Source organism: Aethalodelphis obliquidens, unplaced genomic scaffold (assembly GCF_003676395.1).
Source record: "Aethalodelphis obliquidens isolate GAN/ISIS:26980383/991018 unplaced genomic scaffold, ASM367639v1 scaffold55, whole genome shotgun sequence".
In the NCBI taxonomy this organism is placed as follows: domain Eukaryota; kingdom Metazoa; phylum Chordata; class Mammalia; order Artiodactyla; family Delphinidae; genus Aethalodelphis; species Aethalodelphis obliquidens.
Genome location: NW_020837999.1, coordinates 5,071,636 through 5,095,554, shown reverse-complemented (window position 1 = coordinate 5,095,554; position 23,919 = coordinate 5,071,636). Strand labels below are relative to the sequence as shown.

Here is a 23,919-nt window from a genome sequence, read left to right as displayed (position 1 = left end):
TTGATCCTTTCAGCCCCAAGCCCATAGTTTCCAGCCTTGAACTGTTTCCTTCTCTTTATTCGAAGATGCATAGAGTACTGCCATAATTTTTACATATGTCAAGACAGAAAAGGTAAACCCTCTAATCCATATTTTCATTATAGTAACATTTACTTGATGTGGGCCAAGTACTGTGCTGAGTGCATTATGTGGATTTACTTAAAGTACAATCCTGTGAAATACATATTAGTATTAGAGCCCCTATTTTATAAATGAGTAGCATGAAATGGTTAGAAGCACAGATTCTGGAACCAAACTACTTCTGTTTGAATCCTGGCTCCTCCAGAGAATAGCTGTGCAATCTTAAGCAAGTTAATGAACCTTTTTGTGCTTCAGCTTCCTTGTGTATAAAATGGGGCAACAACGGTCAGCTTAAGACAAAGCACTTAGGACAATGCCTGCCACATTAGATTTCAATAAAGTTATGTCTTACTAACGTTGTATTCTTTTCACTTAGGAATAAAGTATATAAACTAATAACTATAACAGATTCTCAATCATGAGCACCACTGATGAATGAGCACTATCAGCCTACCATTTTTATGAACGAATTAGAAAACAAAAAAGAAAGCTATAACAAATAAAGACTACAATACTTGCTACATTATTAACATTATTAAAATGAGTACATATACACACTGACTATATGTGTCATTCATCCAGATAAAAAAGGTACAAGGATGACTGGAAAATGTTGAAAGTTCTAAATAAATTTATTATTAAGTGATTTCCTTACATCACTCCCTTTTAAGCCAGTGCCTATGAAAACAGGGAAGCTTGTTTTAAAAATACAGATTCTAGGATTCCTCCAAGATTTGGGGGTGGGGCATGGGGCGGGGGTGGAGATCAGAAGTAGGGTCCAGTTTCTGCAGCCTTAACAGTACTCAGGGTTTAAAAAGCACTAATTATGAACTCTAATCCCTAATACATGAAACTTAAATACTATGCCCTCATGAAAAGAAGCAAAATGTTCTTCTGAAAAGAATTCTTAAAACTGTAAACAATTATAATGTTTAGATATACGCATGCTAGAGGAAAAATTCTTAACTCTGAGACACTATTCATTGGGCTACGGGCAGAAGACCTAAATAGACATTTCTCCAAAGAAGATATACAGATTGCCAACAAACACATGAAAGAATGTTCAACATCATTAATCATTAGAGAAATGCAAATCAAAACTACAATGAGATATCATCTCACACCGGTCAGAATGACCATCATCAAAAAATCTAGAAATAAATGCTGGAGAGGGTGTGGAGAAAAGGGAACCCTTCTGAACTGTTGGTGGGAATATAAATTGATACAGCCACTATGGAGAACAGTATGGAGTTTCCTTAAAAAACTACAAATAGACCTACCATACGACCCAGCAATCCCACTACTGGGCATATACCCTGAAAAACCATAATTCAAAAAGAGTCATGTACCAAAATGTTCATTGCAGCTCTATTTACAATAGCCAGGACATGGAAGCAACCTAAGTGTCCATCATCGGATGAATGGGTAAAGATGTGGCACATATATACAATGGAATATTACTCAGCCATAAAAAGAAACGAAATTGAGATATCTGTAGTGAGGTGGGTGGACCTAGAGTCTGTCATACAGAGTGAAGTAAGTCAGAAAGACAAAAACAAATACCGTATGCTAACACATATATATGTAACCTAAGGAATAATAAAAAAAAAGGTCATGAAGAACCTAGGGGTAGGACGGGAATAAAGACACAGACCTACTAGAGAACAGACTTGAGGATATGGGGAGTGGGAAGGGTAAGCTGTGACAAAGTGGGAGAGTGGCATGGACATATATACACTACCAAACGTAAAATAGATAGCTAGTGGGAAGCAGCCACATAGCACAGGGAAATAGCTAGGTGGCTTGTGACCACCTAGAGGGGTGGGATAGGGAGGGTGGGAGGGAGGGAGACACAAGAGGGAAGAGATATGGGAACATATGTATATGTATAACTGATTCACTGTGTTATAAAGCAGAAACTAACACACCAGTGTAAAGCAATTATACTCCAATAAAGATGTTAAAAAAAAATACCCCATGAAAGGCCATCTACAATAAAGACCTTTATTTGATTAAGTGAAAGAAAGAGGATTTTCATCTGGCAAACAGAAAAACACTAACTACTAACCCCCACAGGGAAAAAGCAACCCATGTCTATAAAAAAGATATTCTGACGTATCCTCTGTATACAATTAAAGTGTTCACCATGAATGAGTAAGGAGTCTCACGAAAAGGTACCATAACAAACTCATACTAATTATAGATACTAACTGTTATATACACACTGCATTAGGCCAAGGAAATAATGTAAATACCTGATTTTGGAATTGCAGGTCATTTCATTTTCAGGGTAATGAATATCCACCGCATCCTGAATGACTGTGCCATATTCATAGACTTTAATCTTCTTTGTAACCCCAGCAATTGCAAAGTAGTCACAATCCCGGTCAAATTCAATACTAAGGGAAAAAGTACATACGTGGGTCAGTAAGACTATTTACCTACCCTTGTGATGTTTACAGTGACAACATTTCAGAATTTGTTTTTTTCTATTTCTAAAGTGATTCTGTCTACAAGGATAATAGATCTACTTGAAATGCCCTCACATTGTACTAGACCTTATGTCCAGATTAAGTCATTATCAAGGCATATAAAATTACAAGTGGTGGAGAACTGTGCACAGCTACACAATTCTGAACCATAGATGGTTCTTGTGTTCCTAGTAACTTGACATGTTTTTCAATTTGGCTTTAGTAACCATATTACAAACGACACACCCAACTGTCAAGGCTAACAAGTAATACTGTAAAAGTAGTGAGGGAAGATTCAATAGTTTGGCACATTAAAAATACGTCAAAAGAGAATTGCCAATAAATCTTTCCATAAATTCTAGTTATTTCCCTTCCTACCATACTGTGGGGATGATAGGATTTCACAATTTTTAAAGTTATTTAATAAATAAATGAGTACACAAGCTGAATTACTGAAGCGATTAAGGAAGAGGTGATGACAAAAGGATAAAATACACATAAGAATGGAATCTTTGAATAATCATTATGTTTCCCCCAATCCATTTCTAATCTCCCAATCAGATATGATCTCTCTGATTTATGAACCACAAACAAACAAGGGAAAAACTAAAAATCTCTCCAATTCAAGTTACTTAGGAAATTCACCCCTCTTACTGACTTTTTAATAGAAGTTTCAAAATAAGCTACTTCAAAGCAGAGCACAAGGCTTTATTCACCTTTATAGACCTCAACTTGGAGTCCTAAAAAAGTTGCTACATAATCAGCAAGAATACTAAGTGACCTAATGGAATTAAGAGTAAAATGAATCATCACATACATTATTTCTCAATGAGTTAAGCATCTTTCTAGAAGCTTATTCATAAAATTAGAGAATACAAAAGAATTCTTATTGATCTTCAACTAATTATATAATAATAAACATTCATTGACCACTCACTAACTATAACCACTGCACATATTAACTCATTTAATTCTCATCATAACCTATGAGATAAGTATTAATTTATCCACATTTTACACATGAGAAAACTGAGGACTAGAGTTGAGGTAACTTGCCCAAAGCATCTTGTAAGTGGCTAAAATGATATGCTAGTACTCTGCATATTTCAAGCATTTACTAAATGCATACAAATACCTACATGACATACTCTACTGCATAGATTAACTGTGATATCCTTTTACCAAAAAATATATGGTTAGTTAATAATATAGTAAGAATCTTTGCTAAGCTGATAATAAATAAGGAAAATAAGGACACATTAAGAATACTTCCCATAAAAATACACTTTTAAATGCTCAGTTTTCATTATAGCTTTAAATCCTTCCTTAATTTTATAAATTTTTTAAAGGAATTTGATTAAATGTCATTGACTATTGCACAATTCGGCAAATGCTCCCTCCAATACAGTATGACTATGTAGCAATGCAATAGATTTATCTGTACAACAATTTCAGCTGAACTGCTGTCTCAGCTAATGTCATCTGCCCTGCGGACTCTAATCCAGCATAACTGTATTGATGGCAACTATTCACCTATCCCAACTCAATTTATACTCACAGCCTCATGCCACAGAAGGAGAAATATTACTGTGTCTGTCAAAGGACAGAGTTATCAGAAATCCTATCCTTAACAGGAAATTTTGTTATGGCTGAGACTTCAAGGGAATACCAGTTATGTTATCTCTAAATACTTTTCCTCCTCCTACAAACATGCATGGCTAATAAGTCAAAAACATTCCAAATGCTGTACGAGTAAAAGTCAACATGCCACTTCCAAATTATTTGTTTTTAATACAAAAAAAGTTTAAACACTAACTTATTAAAATAAAAGTCAAAAGATACTGCAGGAAGAAAACTGGCATATAAATTAAAATGCTGTCAAAGGAATGGATTTGATGATATTAAATAAGAAATTGAGTCTATTATTTCTTCCTTTGCTACCTCGTTATTCCACACAGCTCTCTTTTTTCAACAAAGTTATTTTTTAGCTATATCAGATCATTATTAACTCCCATACTAAAAAATTAACTTTTTGTTTTGACTTTACTGCTATCGTTTTCTTACATTCTGGTTCTGTTTTCTTCTTAATATGTTAGTATTACAAGGACCTAGATAGTATCCTTTCTTAATATTCTAGGATATTGAGGTTTTCTGTAGTTTGAAAACAAGATTTTAATAGAAATACTGATCAAAAAGTATAAAGAATAGTATTATTTCTATAGTAAATTCTGGTTAAAAGGAGAAAGAAGACAAACAGCTTCCTTTAAAAAAAAAAAATGCAAGTACTTCCACGTAATTAAGACTCAGAATTTAAGTACTTCCAAACATGAATCATTTGTTCCCAACCTCACACAGATTTAATCATATTTGTTCCCAAAGAAAACAAAGTTAGACTCCAGAAATAGATCATGGAATAACTCAAAAGAATAATGTAGTTTTCAGGTGCAGAGAGCTAATTCAAAATAGATGGGTTCTTATTTCACAATACAGTATTTCAACTGTTTTAATTTATGAAATCTGATAAAACAAAAATAATAAACAATGATTAGTTAGGCTGAAATAAAAACAAAAAGGTAAACAAATTAAAACATACTTGCTTGTGCAATGAAATTCAAAAAAGAACTATAAGAAGTCTTGTTATACAAAATTCATTTCTGCTATCCACTATCACCAGTAATAAAACAAGTGGTTTATGAAAGTTAATTGCAATAATAAATTCAATTTCATAGAATTTTTTAAATTTAAAAGACATTTTGAAAAATTATATGAATGTGGACTTAAACATGAAAATAAACTGCATTTGTCTTTCACACTTGGAATGTTTCAACTGTTTTTAAAAAGTGATTTATTTAAGCAGTTATAAAATGTAATTCAGCTGTGGGAAACTGGCTATGTTCTTTGTCAAAAGGGCCATCAGTCACGTGATTAAGCATCAAGGCAACAGGCCACACAGGACACCTGATAAATGCATACATCTAGTACCGTGTAGCACAAAGCAATGTAAAGACGTCAATATCTCAAGAAGGGAATTTTGTCAGTATTCCCACTGTCATATTTTTATGTAATTATAAAACATGTATTAGCGAACAAGGTGAATTAATATCCCTGAACACTAGAATCCAATTTATCAAAAGAAAATGTAAAGTGGGGACTTCCCTGGTGGTCCAGTGATTAAGAATCCACCTTCCAATACAGGGGACACAGGTTTGATCCCTGGTCGGGGAACTAAGATCCCACATGCTGCGGGGCAACTAAGCCTGTGTGCCACAACTACAGAGCCCACGTGCACTGGAGCCCGCACACTGCAACTACTGAGTCTGCACGCTCTGGAGCCTGAGTGCCACAACTAGAAAGAAGCCCACACGCCACAACTAGAGAGAAGCCGAGCGCCGCAAGGAAGAGCCCGCATGCTGCAACTAAGACCCGATGCAGCCAAAAATAAATTTAAAAAATAGAATGAAATAAAAAACAAATTTTTAAAAAAAGAAAATGTAAAGTGAACAAAGTTGTTAAAGGTCCAATTCATTACCATGTTAGTGTGCTCCAAGAGACAGGGGCTGCTATAATTTCAAGGAAACAAAGAAAGGTTCAGAAATGGCCTTTTTAATGAAAAGAAATGAGCAGACCTTTAAAGAATACAAACACAGGGAAAGTACTTAAGAATTGAGGTTATTCAACTGACTTTCTTCCAAATCAGTAGTACCTGCGAAAACTTCCATAACATAATTAACACTATGTGTCAAGCATTGTTTTAAGCACTTTACATAAAATATATTTAATCTTCAAATCTCTACTGTATAGATAAGGAAACTGAGGTATACTAAAGTTAAGTAATTTGCTCAATGTTCACTGGATAATTCCAAGTCAAGTCATCTAGTTTCAGAGTCTATGCTCTCAATCACTAAGCAAAACTCCCATTTTAATGAGAACAAAACAGCTAGTCTTCAAGGAACACACACAAAGGCAAGATAAACAGTAATAACAACATAAAATAATGGTACCTACTACATTTTATATATGATAGTAATGACATATCATAATTCATCCTGTGCAACAATTTAAATAGAGGGAGAAAAAAAGAGAGCAAAGTAGCCTCACAGGGTTTATAATTAGTGGGAAAATTTTTTTATTATTATTATTAAAATAAGCAAATGCCAAATGATAAGAACAAAACATGCCAGAGGAGTCAAGAGTCAATGATTACGAAGGCCCACTGGAAGAAAATGGATAATGCTTGAATATTCTCATCCATCAAATAACCAGCGTGCCTGCTATGTACCAAACATTGACCTAGCTGATGGAAAACCAGGACGTTAAACCAAAACACATTTGATAAATTTGCATAAATATGCATTAACACAAACCTGGACTATTGCAATAGCCTCCTTACAAGTCTGCCAGTCCTGACTTTTATCTTTTCTAATCCATTTGAAGGACTGATATTAGGTAAAATTTCCTAAAACACAGCTCTATTCACATAATTATCTTCATTTACTACCATGAAAAATCCAAACTCCATTACCAAAGATCCTTCACAACCTGGCTTGAATCTTTTCTTAAAACTTATTTTATTTTAAAAAATACATATATGTATAGGCAATGGTTCAAAAAGTATAGAGAAAAGCAAGTCTCCCTCCCAATCTTGCCAAATAAGCACCCGACTGGCCTCCCTAGAGACAATTAATAGTTACAGTTTGTGCATCCTACTAGTTACCCTATGCATGAATAAGCATATATGTATTCATATTCTTTTTTTTAAACAAACACATTGGATGATATTGTACATACAGATTGGCACATCACCCTCTTCCCCCCACCCCTAATAGTATCTTGACAATCATGTCACATCAGTACATATTAGGGCTACGTCATTTTTCCCCCCAGTGGTTGCACAGAATTCCAACATATAGGTATATCATAAATTATTTAACCAGTCTAGCAAGGAACATTTACTATCTAGCATTGTTAAAAAATGCTGCAATAAAATAAATACCCTTCTATGTGTGTCATTTTTCACATATGCAAGAATATCCTTAAATATACCTGGATTATGAAGTGCTAGGTCAAAAATCACGTGCTTTTTAATATAGTTAAATAAAGCTAAACCTTTCTCCATCCAGATTAACACCACTAATAATTTCAATTTCGTCTCTGAATGTTCCATTTATTTTCTAAATCTAACTGAAACCCAGCTCCTCCCTGAAAATGCCGATTCCCCTAAAGCCCTCTCATGTTCCATGTTCAAATAGACTTGGAAATAAAGTCAGTGTCCTCCTTGCTATGCACAGCTTCTTCCAGCCATTCTCCCTCCTCCCTAAAACCTCCCAGGCTCAAAATCTCCTGTAACTTATATCATGCAATTTCATCCTTGTTACTCCTTCTACCAATGCATTAGTTCTTGGAAATTTTAACTTTCAGCTCAATAGCACTCTCTCCAAATCTACCCTTGTCATAATTCTTAATCATTTCAATAATCACATAGATGATTATTCTAATACTCTGGTCTATCAGTTTCTTGACTTTCCCTTCTCCAAAGATCTTTTATTCTGCTCACTTCCATCTCACACAACCATGATCATACCCCAGGCTTTTTGATTACCAATAACTTCATTCCCTCCATAATTTCAATATATGACACACTGCTTTCTGACAACCACTTCCATTTGTTCCAGCTAACTCGCTGGCTCCAACAATCCTTCAGACCTTTAAGCCTATGGGAACCTAAAAATTCACAGATTTTATCACCACTGTCCCTCCATGCCTTGCATATTCACTTTTTCTTTACCCACCACAAGTTATGTAGTCAATAATTAGGACTCCCTCACATATAACTCTGTACTCCTTTACCATTTTTAATTCTCTTATTTCTTATACCTAAGAAAAGTTTTCTTTGGCAAAACTCTAACCCTAGTTAAATCTAGCTCTCTACTCACTCTATGCTTGAACTGGCACAGTTGAACATGGCTAGAGAAAAAAACATGTTCTCCCATCACATTTTAAATGCATGATCACCATCCTCAGGTGGAGCCCTAACACTGCCTAGGTTTATGGTAAATTTCCCTTGTCCCATATACTTTCCCATTTGCTTAAAAGAAAGGTACATACTTTCTTCATTCTTCTCAAATTTCCCATATCTCTTTCCTCTCAATCACTCTCAACAGATTATTTTGCTCTCTAGTTTATCAAAAACAAACAAACAAAAGAACGAGAAGGTAATTTCCAAAGGCTACCACCATCACATCCTCTGGTCGCTGAGTGAAGGATCCACGCTCCTAGACCTGACCAACATGTCTACTTGTACACTAGATCCCAGCTTTCCTTGCTTACTCTAGGATTGCTTCCTCAATTCTCTACCTCTCTCCTATATCATTCATTTCTTCCATTCTCCTGGATCTTTCCAATAAGCCTTTCAATATGTTTTCTTCCTTTAAGTGAAACACAAACAAAACATCTCTTACAACTCTAATTCTGTTCAGCTACCATCCTATTCCTTTCCTTTCTGATTGCAGAAATTTACCAAAAGAGTTGTCCATACTCACCGATTCCAATTCCTCTCCTCCCTTTCCCTTTAACCCACTGGAATGAAGCTTTCACCTCCACCACTGAAAATGCTGTATCAAGGTCAACAACGACCTTCAGTTTGCTAAATCTAACAGTCAAGTCTGAGTTCTTATCTTACTTGAATATCAGCAACACCTGACTTAGATGATCACTCCCTCCTCCTCAACAGAGTTGATTTTTCTCCCACCTCACTGGCAGCTCCATCAGAGTATGCATTGTTCATTCCTCCTCCTGTCTCCACTTTCACACTCAAGTATCCCAGAGCTCAGCCCTTGTCCCTCACCTCCTTTTAATCTCCATGGACTTCTTTGGGGAATCTCATCTAATCTTGAAGCTTTAAATATATACACTAATGACTATCAAATGTTTATCTCACATACAAGACCTCTCTCTGCACTACTGGTTCATGCCTACTTGACAGCTCCAATTTTAATGTAACAGGCATCTTAATCTGTCCTAAAATGAGTTTCTGAATTCCCCATCAAAATCTTCTTCATCTTATTAACTAACCCCATCCCTCTTTTAATTAACTTTAACATCAAATCTTTCAGCCCAACCTTCAAAATACACACAGAATCTAACCACTTCTCACTGCCACCACTCTCATCTAAGCTACCATTATCGCATGTCTGTATTATCATAATAGGCTCCTTATTGGTACCCCTGCTTCCATACTTGACCCTTACAATCTATTTTCAAACAGGTCCAATCAACATTCCTTTGGTTCAAAATCATTTAATGGCCTCCTACCTGGTCTCAAGAAAAAGGTAAAGTGATTATAAAACGGTGTATGTGATATGCCTCCCCCTCTCCCTTGTTCCAGTTACACTGGCCTTATGGGAAACCTAGGAAATTCCAAACCTAATCCCACCTCAGGGCCAATGCACCTGATAGTCTCTGACCCTGAAGTGGTATAATCTGTTTCAAACTTCAGCTTTCTACACTCTACCCCCTGTTTTGCTGAATTATCTCCCTCTGCTTTATTTTTTTCCATAGGATTTAAAACACTTATATCCTGTATTTTCTTTTAATATTTTGCCAGTTTCTTTTGCTTTTTTTCATTTAAATATTCATTCCATCTGGAATTTATTTTAAACTATGAGAAGAGATGTAAATTTATATTTTCCCACATCATTACCTAGTAACCCCATTTACTGAATAATCTCTTTTCCCCATTTATTAGAAATGCAGTTTATATCATATAAACTAAGTTCTTATAAGAATAACTGTAGACATTCTCTGTTCATGGACTCGTACCACACAGTTTTAATTACTGATTCATCAAAATATGCTATAGCATCTTGTAGGAACTAGTGTCCTTTTATTAACTGTTTTCTTCAGAATTTTCCCAAGCATCTTGTAACTATATTTTTAACACCAAGTTATTTCCAAAAAACAAAAAAATGTATCCTATATGATATTTTCATGGCAATCATGTTAACTTTATACACTAATTAAGGAAAATAGTATTTTTGTGATGCTTAGCCTTTCCATTTAGGCATATGCTGTATCTTTCCTTTGTTCAAATTTTGTTTCCTCAGCAGTATTTTAAAATTTTTCTCCTTTTAGATCTCCTACATTTCCAGTTAGGTTTATTATTTTCTATTTGACAACTTTCCCCTAATTTTCCCATTGTAATTAGCCTGTGTGGAGTTTTGTCCCTTCTACAACCAGTTCAGATTATCTACATTGCCTACAAAATAATCTCTGTCATTTAAGAACCCAAGATTATTTGCAACAGATTTCAGCAAAGTAGTTCCTTATTACTTTTTCTTTCAGTGTACCTGTAGTTATTTCCTTAGTTTCATTTCTTATTTCGTGTACTTGAAGTTTCTCCTAGTTTTTACTTGATTAGGCTAACATGCATCTTTTATTTCTTTTAAAAAGCTTATTGATTGAAAATCATTGTTTTTTTAAATAATTCATTCATTTTTTCACATTTACCTTACTAGTTTCCTTCTAGTTTACTTAGATTTATTTTGTTCTTTCTCTAATATCTTCAGTTAAATATTTATTTTCATACTTCCTTCTTTATTAGTTAAGAACATAAAACAAGAAATTTTATTCTGAGCACTTTTAGCTGCATCCCATAGGTTCAAATATATAAAAGCTTCACCAAAGTGTCTTCACTTCCACTCTAACTCTAGAGTTGCCAAAACAGCTTTTAAATTTCTATGTGGTGGGTTTTTTTCTGTTTTCCTATTGAGTTATAAATGTCTCATCTTACTGTATTGTGATCTGCTATTTTTATTTTTGTTTTCTGTAATTTGACATGGACATTTTAAAAGAAGTCATCTTCTTTATATATGTTTGTATATATCTTCTAACTTGTTATGTTATTTAGGGCTTCTACAGTTTTATTTTTAGTCCACTCAATGTCTGGCCTGTCATGAACTAAGATCTGATCTGATTTAAAGTCTCATACAACTAGTGTTTTTATTTTGTCTTACAGTTAACAAAGAAATTTTCCAATGCATAATGATATTTACAACTACTTAAACTTCATCATGGACTGAATCTTGTTCATTATGAAGTGCCAGAGCCGGGGTGGGGGGCGGGGTATGGGGAGCTGTGGAGAGAAAATGAGACTTAATGATTTCTAGCCTGAAGTAAACTTTACTTTTCAACATTCACAGCTCCAAGTTTTAGGAACTCTTATATATAGTACAGATTTATGCTTCATATTATGATCTAATGTGAAAGTATTTCCCTTTGGATGGGAGGTTTAGCCTATTTACATTTATTTATCAAGGACATGTTTGCTTTTATTTCTCTTTTGTGATTATTTATTTATTTATGCATGCTGCGTTGGGTCTTAGTTGCTGCACGCAGGATCTTTGTTGCAGCATGAGGACTTCTTAGTTGCAGGATGCGAACTCTTAGTTACGGCATGCATGTGGAATCTAGTTCCCTGACCAGGGATTGAACCCAGGCTCCTCGCACTGGGAGCGTGCAGTCTTACCCACTGGACCACCAGGGAAGTCCCCAACTGCATTTTTAATTAAAAAATATCTTTGACCATTTGACTTCTTTCTGCTTTCTGTGTGCTATTCTCATAAATGGGAATTGTAGTATTTCTGTCTAGTGGCTATTTTTATGACTTTATGAATTACTATAGAAAGAAATAAAGGATTCAATGTATCTATTAAGTCTCTAATCTGAACAGAGGACAAAATTATTTTTGCCTTCCCTCTTCCCATCCTATTGATTACATTGATTATCTTAGAATATATATATTCAAAGATATTTTTACCACTCATTCTTGTGCAAGTGAAAAACCTATAAATAATTATCTGAGCATAGAGATGAATCCCATTATACATATAAAGACAAACTAGCCATGCATTTCTAATATTCACTGACTGTTTCAAACTTATTTATTGTAAGTAGGTTCAAGTATCTGACGACTCCATTATACTATCTAATGCAGTCATATCAAGAAATTTATGTATTAAAATATACATTCGATTTTAAATTATTTTCCTTTTATTTCTCCCTTATATTACAGTTAGGACACTATAATTTTTTTAATGTGTGTATAGGTTGCAATATCTATTAATTTTATTTCAGAAGAGCGTCAAGGCTCAAATAAAACTTTATTCCTGGATGTTGAAATTTGAATTTCATATAATTTTCACATGTCACAAAAAATTATTCTTTATATTTTCTCAACATGTTAAAAATATATAAACTATTCTTAGCTTGTTGCTGTACAAAATTAGACAGTGAGTCAGAATTGGCTTGCAGGTCTTAATTTATTGACCCCTGTCTTGAATGAATGGATACACTTGAATTTATTCTGCAGGCACTAAAGTGAAGCCACATTTAAAGTCTACATATATATTTGTATGATTATTTTCATTAGCTGCTGGTTTTAGTTTTAATCCCATATAAAGCCACAAGATCTTGCTTTAAAACAACTATTTTTAAATTTTAAATTTTTCTGTCCCCTCTGGCTATCACTGAATAGCTAGAACAAATATGTACACTATCTGACATATATTCTGGAACAGTTTTGTGAATGCCAAGTGTTTACACTGTGATAAAATGTCTTTCTACTGAAGCATTTAAAATTAAAGATGCAGGCTTCCCTGGTGGCGCAGTGGTTGAGAGTCCGCCTGCCGATGCAGGGGACACGGGTTCGTGCCCCGGTCTGGGAAGATCCCACATGCCACGGAGCGGCTGGGCCCGTGAGCCACGGCCGCTGAGCCTGCGTGTCCAGAGCCTGTGCTCCGCAACGGCAGAGGCCACAACAGTGAGAGGCCCGCGTACCGCAAAAAAAAAAAAAAAAAAAAAAATTTAAAGATGCAACTTGAGGCACTTTAAGATCAATATACTGATTATCAAATTTTTCTCATCTAAGTCTACAGCAAGTTATAATTTATACTCACTTAAATTAACTTAGTTGTAGACTCTTCATCTGTCCTAAAACACCTTTTTGTGCACAGTATAACAATATCCTATGATAGATGGTGTTTATTAGAGAACTTTGGAAAATTGAAAATAACTTATGAAGCAAAGATTAACAGAAAGATTTTATAAAAACATCTACTAGAGAAAAAAACAATAGTTAAAAAACAAAATATCTTTTGTCCCCAAAGCTACTATGACATTTTGTCCTTTTTGCAATGTGTCTATATTTAGTAAAGTGGAGGGAACGATATGCAAGTAAAAGTTCCAATTCTTTACTTTTGAAATTGAAGTAGAAGATACATCTAACTTTTCAGTTCTGTATCCTTGGGTAGCATTTACAAGCAACCAATGAGGTTTACAATATTAAATCATTAATGTCACTGCTGTGATGCTTCATCACAAAACAATATAACTATGATAAAAAGAAACTATTCAATGCTACAGAGGGCTAATCTGAAGTGAAAATGTACAATCTAGAAAAAATTTCATAATGAATATATAAAAGTGTGTCCGCAAAATATCAGTTAGCCAGACAGACTTTAATAAAATCAGAAACTCATCTCATATTTCTTATAGAAACAAGTAGACAAAACCACTGAAGAAAAATGTAAAAGAGAAAATTTGACTCTTACTAGATTAGTCCTTTCAAACCATCATAACAGAAAAAATAGAGAGGGAGAGAGCTCTTGTTCTAAAATATTTACAGAAATGCAAAGAATTTAGAATAGCAAACACAACTATGAAAAAGAGTATCAAAGTTGTAGGATTTGCATTACCTGATTTAAAGGCTTATTATAAAACTACAATAATCAACAGAGTGTGGTACCAGTCTAAGAGCAGACATATAGGCCAATACAATAGAACAGAGTCAAGAAGTACATTCATACATATCTGCTCAATTCATTTTAAACATAGAAGCCAATGGGAAATTCATCTTTTATAGAAATAATGCTTGGAACAAGTGGATATCCATATTGGGGGAAAAACTGAACTCCAACCCCCTACTTCACAATCTAATAAAAATTAACTTGTGGAGTTCCCTGGTGGTGCAGTAGTTAAGAATCTGCCTGCCAATGCAGGGAACATGGGTTCGAGCCCTGGTCCAGGAAGATCCCACATGCCCTGGAGCAACTAAGCCCTTGCATCACAACTACTGAGCCTGCGCTCTAGAGCCCACAAGCCACAACTACTGATCCCATGTGCCACAACTACTGAAGACCGTGTGCCTAGAGCCCATGCCCCGCAACAAGAGAAGCCACCGCAATGAGAAGCCCACACACCACAACGAACAGTAGTCCCTGCTGCTGCAACTAGAGAAAGCCCGTGCATGGCAACAAAGACCGAACGAGCCAAAAATAAATAAATAGATTAATTAAAAAAAAATAACTTGATATGGATTATGGACTTAAATGTGAAAGCTAAAACTATTAAAATTATAGAAGAAAAAAAGGAGAAAAATCTTCACAATTTGGGGCAGATGAACATTTCTGAAGGAAAGAGCTTAAATCATTTTTAAAAACTGATGACCTGGAATTCATAAAAATTAAATACGTTATTTGAAAGACACCATTAATAAAAAGGCAAGTCACAGACTCAGAGAAAATACTATCAATACATATTTCTGATATCTAGAATACATAAAAAATTCTGACTATTCAATGCTATTAAGGGCCTGATTTTTAAATAATAGGCAAAAGATTTGAATAGATGTTTCATAAAAGATATACAAATGGCCAATATGCACATTAAAAAGCATTAGTCGTATGGGAAACATACAGTAAAATAACAAGGAAATATCACTATATACCCACAAATAAAAAGACTGATAATGCCAGGAGTTACTGAGGATTTGGGACAGATGGAACTCTCTTACATTGCTGACTGGAATGTTAAAATAGCTCAATCACTTTGGAAAACAGTTTGGCAGTTTCTTAAAATGTTAAGCACAAACTAATCATACAGCCCAGCAATTTCAATCCCAAGAGAAATAAATATGAATGTGAATATCCAAATGACTTGTATGTGAATATTCATAGCAGCTTTATTCATAATAGTCAAAGATTAGAAATAACTCAAATGTCCATCAACACATGAAGGATAAACAAATTGTGGAATATTCATTAAATGGAATATTGCTAAATAATTAACTAACTACTGATGCAGAAAACATGGATGAATCTCAAAACACGCTGAGCTAAAAAAGCTAGACACACAAGAGTACATTCTGTATGGTTCCATTTATAAGAAACTCCAGAATGACTAAACTATTCTATGATGACAGAAAGCAGATAACCAGTGGCCTGGGACAGGAGTCTGGAGAATTAAAGGCAAAGTGGCAGGAAATAAAATTTTTGGAAATGTTCTGTATTTTGATTGTGGTTTATACAATTGCCAAAATTAAAACTTAACACTTTATTGTATGTAAATTGTACCTCAGCAAGGGTGATTTTTAAAACTACCCAATTTGTGATTCTACATTTATTAAACTTAAGTTATGTAAATAACAGAACAACAAATTAAGCCCTCTCAGAGATGGATCAAAGAACAGTGTTTTATAATTTTAGATGCTATCAACAAAAATTACCTATTAATGTGGGAGAGGAAAAGGTAAGAGAAAGAATGTAAACACAAAAACCATTAGTAGTAGAAAAGCATCCGTGTTTCAAGATTAGTATGATATAGTTAATCATAATAGTGCAAGCTTTTGTCTTATTTCAAGGCATTTTTCAGCTCCACTTGATAATTTTTAAAAGACACATAGGAAACTTTCCACTGAACAAACCAGGATTTGTTATTAAAAGAGTACTAAAAATCTGTAGTTGGGCTTCCCTGGTGGCGCAGTGGTTGAGAGTCTGCCTGCCGATGCAGGGGACACGGGTTTGTGCCCTGGTCTGGGAGGATGCCACATGCCGCGGAGCAACTAGGCCTGTGAGCCATGGGCGCTAAGCCTGCGCGTCCAGAGCCTGTGCTCCGCAACGGGAGAGGCCACAACAGTGAGAGGCCCGCGTACCACAAAAAAAAAAAAAATCTGTAGTTATCACTCAACCAATCGACAGGCTGAGTGATAGATCATTTGTGCTAAGTAATATGAAGCATATAAAATAGCTAGTCATCACTAAGAGATCAGAAAATCCGATACAAACCCCTTTTTTTCCCATAGACACACTAAGGCCCCCCCCAATATGACAGAAGTTTAATCAAATGTAGTATGTCCTTAGAGCCTCAGCAAATCTACGAGGTCAGGAGTCAGCTAACCTGTTCTGTAAAAGGGTCAGAGAAGCTGCGCAGTTCTCTACTGAAATGACTCAACTCTGCTGTTGCAGTTCAAAATCGGCCATAGGCAATATGTAAAGGAATGAGCATGATTATGTTCCAACAAAACTTTACTTATGGATGCTGAAATTTAAATTTCATGTAATTATTATAAATCATGTTACTGTACATCATTATGTTATTATTTTTCTTTTGATTTTTTCAACCAATTAAAAATATAAAAACCATGCTTAGTTCATGCGCCACTCAAAAATAGGTGATGGACCAAATTCGAGTCCCATGGGCCATAGTTTGCTGATTCCTGTACTAGGTATGAAAGTCAGTATTTTTCTTATTCATAATGTCTTCTTTTATATAAGTAAAACCAGTGCAAAGCTTGAAACTTACAAATACCAAAAATTTTAAAGTAATTACAAAGAAATATGAATTTTTTCATAATACATTTATACCAATAGCAGTATTTACATTTAAAATTACTTTTAAAGGATAATAGAATAGTATTTTCTGGACATTGTCTATAGACATACGTGTCTATTGCTCTAAGAGTATGTGCCCAGTAAATATTAGTTAAATACATTTCAGAACCAACTTTTGATTCCCTATGAGTGTAATCTGTCAAATGTAATATATTCCTTACTATCTTTATATGAACACACTGAGCATAGTAAGGTGAACAGCCCTACTGACATTAGTTACCACACTCACTCTATTACATCTCAGTGATTGCAGAGTCTATTTAGATACGGCAAACCACTTGACCTCATATTAAATGGAAACAAACTGCTTTATTTTTTAGCTCCTATTTGCAGTTTCATCATTTCTTCCCTTTGTCAAGCTAAGAGCTATCACTTCTTGCTGCTGTCATTGAACCTATCTATTGAAATTTCCCTTCCCTTTATAATTTGAAGAGACACAAACCAGACAACTAAGATTACAGGGGTTGTATATAAAAAAGTCAATAGACATGAAGTAACCCAAGAAGCTGGCCATTTGTGAATGTATGAGCTTTAGTCATTAATTTAATAGCATTTATTTTGTTCTAAAGCCTTTTTATTTTTCATTTCAGCCTTGGTTACTGACTACGTTTTAGCCATATGAGACTGCCACAGGTTAAATTCTGTATAGGTGAAGTGTAAGCATAATATCAAACTATTATGAACACTAGATTTAACTCAGATAAAGGGGAAAAAAATCAAAATAGTACATGTGTACAACTGCTCCTAGAGTAACAGCCATTCTTACCTAAGTTTCAAATGTCTGATGTTAGCAATATATAGGCAGATTACCACATCTAAGACAAATAATGGTACACTGAAGTTGCCTTTGTCAAATATTTATATTATAAAACACTTCACCAGATTGTTTTCTGTATACTGATATCATAGTTATTTCTAAGTTGCAGTAAACTGCAGTCCTACTAAATTCACACTAGTGACAAGATGGACAGAGACTTTGATTTTACTTGAAGGAAACCAGAATGTCACCCCCAAATATGCCTCTTTGACATACAAATTATTTTGAGCTGAAGGCAACTAAAAGGCAGCAAATGAAGAAAAAGCTCTCTCCATCCTTCCCCTCCTTCTGCCTAAAAGCAGGGTATAAATGCTCCTTACTGGACACTCTAGACTCTTAAAAGCCCACAGATGGCACTAGAGGAATCTGCAAACAAATTAGTTCCCTCTGTATATTTACCTTCCCACAGCTTGCTGTCCTTGGAAGCCTAAAACTGCTTTCCTCTGTCCTGTCTTTATTCTACGGATTATTGTTGTTTGTTAAAGATGCAATGTAAGCCAGAGTTCTAAGCCACCTCTCTGAGTTACTCACTTCCCTGCGTTTCTCCCATGTATATATGAAATATAAATATTAATAAACTTCTGTTTTTCTTTTGTTATAGGGATCCCAGCCAAAATCTCAGAAAAGTAGATGGAAAAGGATTTTTCCTCCCCTACATAACCTCCTGATTAAGTCAAAAGTGCAAGAAACAGTGAATAAAGAGATTACATTTAAGAACATATTTTTTTCAAATTTTAAAAGGTTCAAAACTTCCCTCTCCACCCCACAAAATGTGCACCCTACTTACTGGCAGCCCAGTGACTCACTTCTATATCAAAGTGAGATGGTCCTCCAGCAAGAGTAAGAGTAGGCTTCCTTTTAAGAACTCAGCTTTGCAGGTTAATTATTAACATGAAATATCAATATTTTATATGTTAAAGACCTCAATCCCAATTTTCACTATAAACTTTGTTCACCAAAAATTACTACAACAACTTGGAGAGAAAAAAAGATACTTTATTTGTTCTTGGTTCTCTAAGCTAGAGTCTCCCTATCACTGTGCAGCAGGTAAAACAAATTAAGTTAAACATGTGATTAATCCCCTCTGTCCTTAGGACAGTTGATTATAAGCTGGTTCTCTAACCCAGCCCTCACTCAACTGTTCCAAGAACAGAAGGAATAAATGTCTTGGTACAAATGCAACACATTCACAGCACACTATGACAACTTATTGGTTAGGAAACTATAGACTAAATGGGTTTTTTTTAACCTTATTTTCTTTGATTCATGAACTATAAAAAATAAATAATGATGGTCTTCTCCTAAAGCATTAAAATGATAAATATTTCCTATTAGAAGTAAATTTCTTCTACTGGAAGTAAATATCTTCTTTGTAAAGCTCTTAACCTAAGACAGTGTCCCCAAAGTGCTGTCTCAGACTAGCAGCATCAGTATCTCCTGAGAATGTTAGAAATTCTTGGCCCCAGCACAGACTACTGCATCAGAAACTCTGGGAGTGGGCTCAGCAATCTGTGTTTTAACAAGCCCTCCAGCTATGTCTGAGGCCTACCAAAGTTTGAGAACCATTGTCCTTAGGCATGTTGGTAAATCTGAAACAGTAAGAATATTGCCTAACATTTACTTAGTAGTTACAGTGTGCCACACAAAATGCTAAAAAATTTCAAATAAGTTCTCATTTCATCTCATTTTAAAAGGATGAATTGAAACTACTGCTAATTAGGCTAGATAGCTGAAATAAATAAAATTATTTTTTTAAACTACATAAGATTTCACTCATTCAAATTGGTCTTCTTTGTCCCCATTCCAAATTAGTAATTTTACTATAAAGATTTACAAAGGTCTTCCCCTATAGAGGTATTCTCTTCTTTATCATTCAACACGTGTGAATAATTACATTCCCTTATTTCTCCTCCACATGTTTTATCCAGAGAAGCTGCAAACCAAGCTTTATCTTCCCCCTAAACTGAAGCACGTACAATGATAGCCAGCCTTTAACAACAATTACTACTTCTACCACAAACTTTAGCAAGACATTATGAAAGACAGGATTTTGAACACAATGAAGTAACAGCAAAAAGTATATTAATGGCACTTCCTATCTTAAAAATCAAGTAGAGAGATAATAATCTATAGAAATTCAGAAGAAAAAACTTAAAAGAACCACTTCAAATACTTCCAGGAACCTGAAAGTCATAGCCTAAAGTGAACTCCCTCTTTAGTCAACTCCCTCAGCATTTTATCAGATCCCCACAAGCATTTATTATTTATTTTTTACCTTGCATTTTAGTTTATTCTACAACTGAGTCAACAAACAGGAGAGTCCATTAGATATCAGGTAAACTACCCAGTGTTACAAGTACAAAGATGAAAAAGAATTCCCTGCCAAAGGTGCAATTACCTCTCTGACCACCGTCTCCATAGCACCCCCGCCCCCGCCACTTGCTCTCTATTCTCACAACCCTTCATTCTTGTCCTCTACAAAGGTGATTCCACCACTTCTGCCTCTTTCTCAGACCTCTCCTATCTTTATTTCCTTCAGTATGCAGTTTAAATTCCACGGTTCATAAGTTTAATCATTTTCGTCATCTAATATCTTCTTCTTTCACAGTCAAACGTGAACACTAACCACCCTTTCTACCTGTCACTCTGAGATGACATATGGAAAAAGCATAAACTCTTAAGAGAAGAACTCCTTTATCTCCTTGTCACTAAATATACAAACATGCCTGCCTTTGAACCCATTCTCTGCTCCTTCCCTCCTATTATGGAGGAGGAAGTGTCCTCCCTTCTAATGAAAGCAAAAAGTCTTACTTTGCTTTGGATTCAATCCTGCACATGATCTAATTCTACAAATTATCTCATGTTTCCTCATTGGTTTTCATGGCAATAAAGTCTCCTACTTTTCATTTTCATCTGAGAACCTTCTTGATCTGCTTTATGGGTTCCTCCTCGCCTACCTGATCTTTAAATGTTGGAGCTCTATGAGTCTACAACCATGATGTCAATTATCAACTGTACAAATTCCCATATTCATAGACCTCTTCTCTGTACAACCAAAGAGCCTATGCATAATCTCCCATGTGCCTCCTTACCTTTAAACCTACTCTTCTTCCAGTATCCCTATCTCTGTAAATAACACCAATATTTTTCAGCCGAGCTCCTCAAGCTTAAAGCCTGGAAGCTATCTTCCTCTCCTTCAAGGACAACACCCATCAATCATCAAGTTTTGTCTACCTTAGTCTCCAAATATTTTTTTAAATATTTATTTATTTATGGCTGCATCAGGTCTTAGCTGCAGCACGTGGGATCTTTCATTGCAGTACGCAGGCTCTTTGCTGTGGCGCATGGGCTTCTCTCTAGTTGTGGCATGTATGCTCAGTAGTTGTGGTGCATGGGCTTTCTAATTGTGGCATTTGGGCTCTCTAGTTGTGGTACGCAGGCTCAGTAGTTGTGGTGCATGGGCTTAGTTGTCCCGGGGCATGTACGATCTTAGCTCCCTGATCAGGGATGAACCCGCATCCCCTGCGTCCGAAGGAAGGATTCTTAACCAATGGACCACCAGGGAAGTCCCAAGTCCCCAAATATTTTTTAAATACTTCTTCACCTAAGCCCCACTGACCTTACCCTAGTACAGGTCACAGGCCATCATCATGTACTGATGCTATGCCTGGCCAGTTTCAACAATCACCTATATATTGGATCTCCCTACTTCCTATTCTTGCTTCTTTCAAATCCATTCTCCATGTTGTACCCACTAGATGCTTTCATAGCACTTACAACACTTTATTCTATATATTGGCTTATAGGTTTGCCTTTCCACTATTCTGTGTATCACTCTTATTTGTACTCTCAGCACTTAAAATATGTTATGAATAGGTACAATTTTAAAAAATTAAAACAAAAACAATATCCTAGAAAAATACAGGTGAACATATACATATAACTGATCTCAGGATTACAGAAAATTTTTCTTGATTAAAAAAAAGAAAAGAAAAACTAGAGCTTAGTTTTAAAACTAAGAAGAGCATACGGCAATGACCTCCCGATGAAGCCTATTCCACTTCTACACACTGCTGACTACAAAGATCTTCCTTATATTAACCTTAAAATGTGGCTTCCAGCCGTTAGTCCTACTTTTATCTCTTGGTACCAAACAGAACCATTCTACTTCCTCTTTTACTTTGATTATTTGAAGAGAGTCATAGGTTAACAAACTCTACTCTTCTCCAGGTAAATAATTTTATCATGAATAAAAGGCAGCATTCTAATTCTAAGCCTTTGTTGTAGGCATCTGTTTTATGTTCTGATTAGTGACAAACTTACTAGTCTACTAAAATCTCAAATGCTAGCCTAACTAACACTTTCTTTGTGGTAATAAGCGTAAAATGATTTGAGTTTATGGTTTCACTATGTACTACTGACAAGCCTCAGCATAAGCAAGGGCAAAGGAAAATAAACAGGAAAAATAAGAGGAATTGAGATGAGAAGAGGAAAAAGATAGGAAAGAGGCTATGGGGAAGGGAGAGGATGTAGCAATTTCTAACGCTTAAACTTAGACTGTGTGTATTTCATCTTTAGCCTGTATCTTGAATTGTCACAGAAGTAGGAAACTCATTAACACATGCTGACAATCTTGGACGCTTCTATTTTAAGTTGTTGACATTAACTTATTTTTCTGTCATGTGTCATTGGTGATTTACAGACTTCTTTTTTAGCCTAGGGATACTTTCTTCAAAGGAATACTTATCAGAAAGCAAATATGTAAAAGCAGGTTAAGGTAGACAACTGCTAGAGCCCCGCCTGCTCTGGGTCCTCCCAGAGCATGCAGCATGTTTTCCATTCATTCATGCATTCATTCAACAACTATTTACTAATGGGCACCTACCATGTGCCAGGCATGGAGATGCAGCGGGAAGTAAGGCAGATAAGGCGCCCTCCCTGATGAAGCTTCAAGCCTAGAACACAATTTTTTAAATTACTGCTTTAAAAAACTGGTCCTGGGCCAAATTCTGAAGAAAAAAAAATCCTTTCCTCTGCACTCCCACTCCTCCCATTTCTCATCAACCCCAGATGGCCCGATAACTCTTTAGACAATAACAGAAATATCTTCTGACAAAAAGAGAAGTGCATAAGTCATTCTAAAAAATCATACATCCTTACCAAGTAGTTAATTACCTGGAGACAACCTATTTTTAAGTACAAATTTAAAACTCACAGCATTCTACAATAAAGCATATATTAAAAGGTACCCTAAACCTGGATCAGCACTGACTGTCATTATAAACTGAAGTTTAGTAAAAAAAACAATCCTTATAACTGGCTACTGCAAAAAAAATAAATATTTAACTTGAATACTTTCAAACTATGGCAAAAGTGACACTGGAACGTCATATCTATATTAAATTAAAAATAAAAAATTTTCATTATCGAGGCCAAGTTAGACAAGACAGTAATAAGGATACAAAGTATCAGAAACTCAAAAGAATTACTTCTTTTGTTTGTCTCAAAAGTAAAGTGCTTTCAGAAACTTTTCCCAAGGTTTCAACAGATCCAGAAGGGACAAAAGAACAGCAGAACACAGGGCCCAGAATGCCTTAGTTCAAATCTTAGTTCTGTCATTTACTAGCACTGTGTTGATCTTGGACAAGTTAGAAAATTTCTCTCTACCTCAATTGCTCATCTGTAGAATGAGATTAACAGCAATGCCTTACTCCACAGTAAAGATTAAATGAGTTAGTGAAATACTTACAAGGTCATGTAAAATACTTACAATGGTGTCTGAAGAAAA

At 35.2% G+C, this 23,919-nt stretch overlaps 1 protein-coding gene across 7 annotated transcripts in view; it reads right to left on the bottom strand.

The window, feature by feature from the left end:
- Positions 1–23,919, bottom strand: part of COP1 (COP1 E3 ubiquitin ligase) — a 272,596-nt gene that overhangs the window by 112,773 nt on the left and 135,904 nt on the right. For all 7 annotated transcript variants that reach the window (XM_027086241.1, XM_027086244.1, XM_027086246.1 and 4 more), the window contains one exon: positions 2,376–2,519. In XM_027086241.1, coding sequence (XP_026942042.1) covers positions 2,376–2,519 — 144 coding nt within the window. The remainder of the gene's footprint in view (positions 1–2,375; positions 2,520–23,919) is intronic.